The 367-nt window shown below is 68.7% G+C and overlaps 1 protein-coding gene across 1 annotated transcript in view; it reads right to left on the bottom strand.

Annotated features, from left to right (window-relative positions):
- Positions 1-113: 113 nt before the first annotated feature.
- The window catches only part of FAM222A (family with sequence similarity 222, member A), a 16,656-nt gene continuing 16,402 nt past the window's right edge, over positions 114-367 (bottom strand). The window contains exon 4 of the mRNA XM_009880379.1: positions 114-361. Within this exon, the coding sequence (XP_009878681.1) occupies positions 114-361 (248 nt within the window). The remainder of the gene's footprint in view (positions 362-367) is intronic.

Raw genomic sequence — 367 nt, 5'->3', positions numbered from 1 at the left:
CCCCGCCCCCTCCCGCCCTCGCCGCCACGGTCCGGTACCCGCGCGGTGCCGGAAGGGAGCACGGCTCGTGCCGAAGTCCTCGCCCTGGGTTTGGGAAAAGCAGCATCGGTTCCTTATCTGTAGACGGGCAGGCGGATGTGGGCGTGCTGGTGGTCCAAGAGCCTTGGCACAGACACGGTCTCGTAGCCCTTGCCCAGCATCTGCTCCTTGATGCAGGGCGGGTGGATGTCGTTGATGAGATACTCCAGGGACTGGAGGCTGCTGCTGAGGATGGAGGTATTGCAGAGCGTCTTGTGGGCAGCCCCCTCGGCGGGGGGGACCCCCAGCTCGCGGGGGCCGGGCCCCAGCTCGGGCGGCGGGGTGTGAC

Source organism: Charadrius vociferus, unplaced genomic scaffold, assembly GCF_000708025.1.
Source record: "Charadrius vociferus isolate BGI_N301 unplaced genomic scaffold, ASM70802v2 scaffold332, whole genome shotgun sequence".
In the NCBI taxonomy this organism is placed as follows: domain Eukaryota; kingdom Metazoa; phylum Chordata; class Aves; order Charadriiformes; family Charadriidae; genus Charadrius; species Charadrius vociferus.
This window is presented reverse-complemented; position numbering and strand designations above follow the sequence as displayed.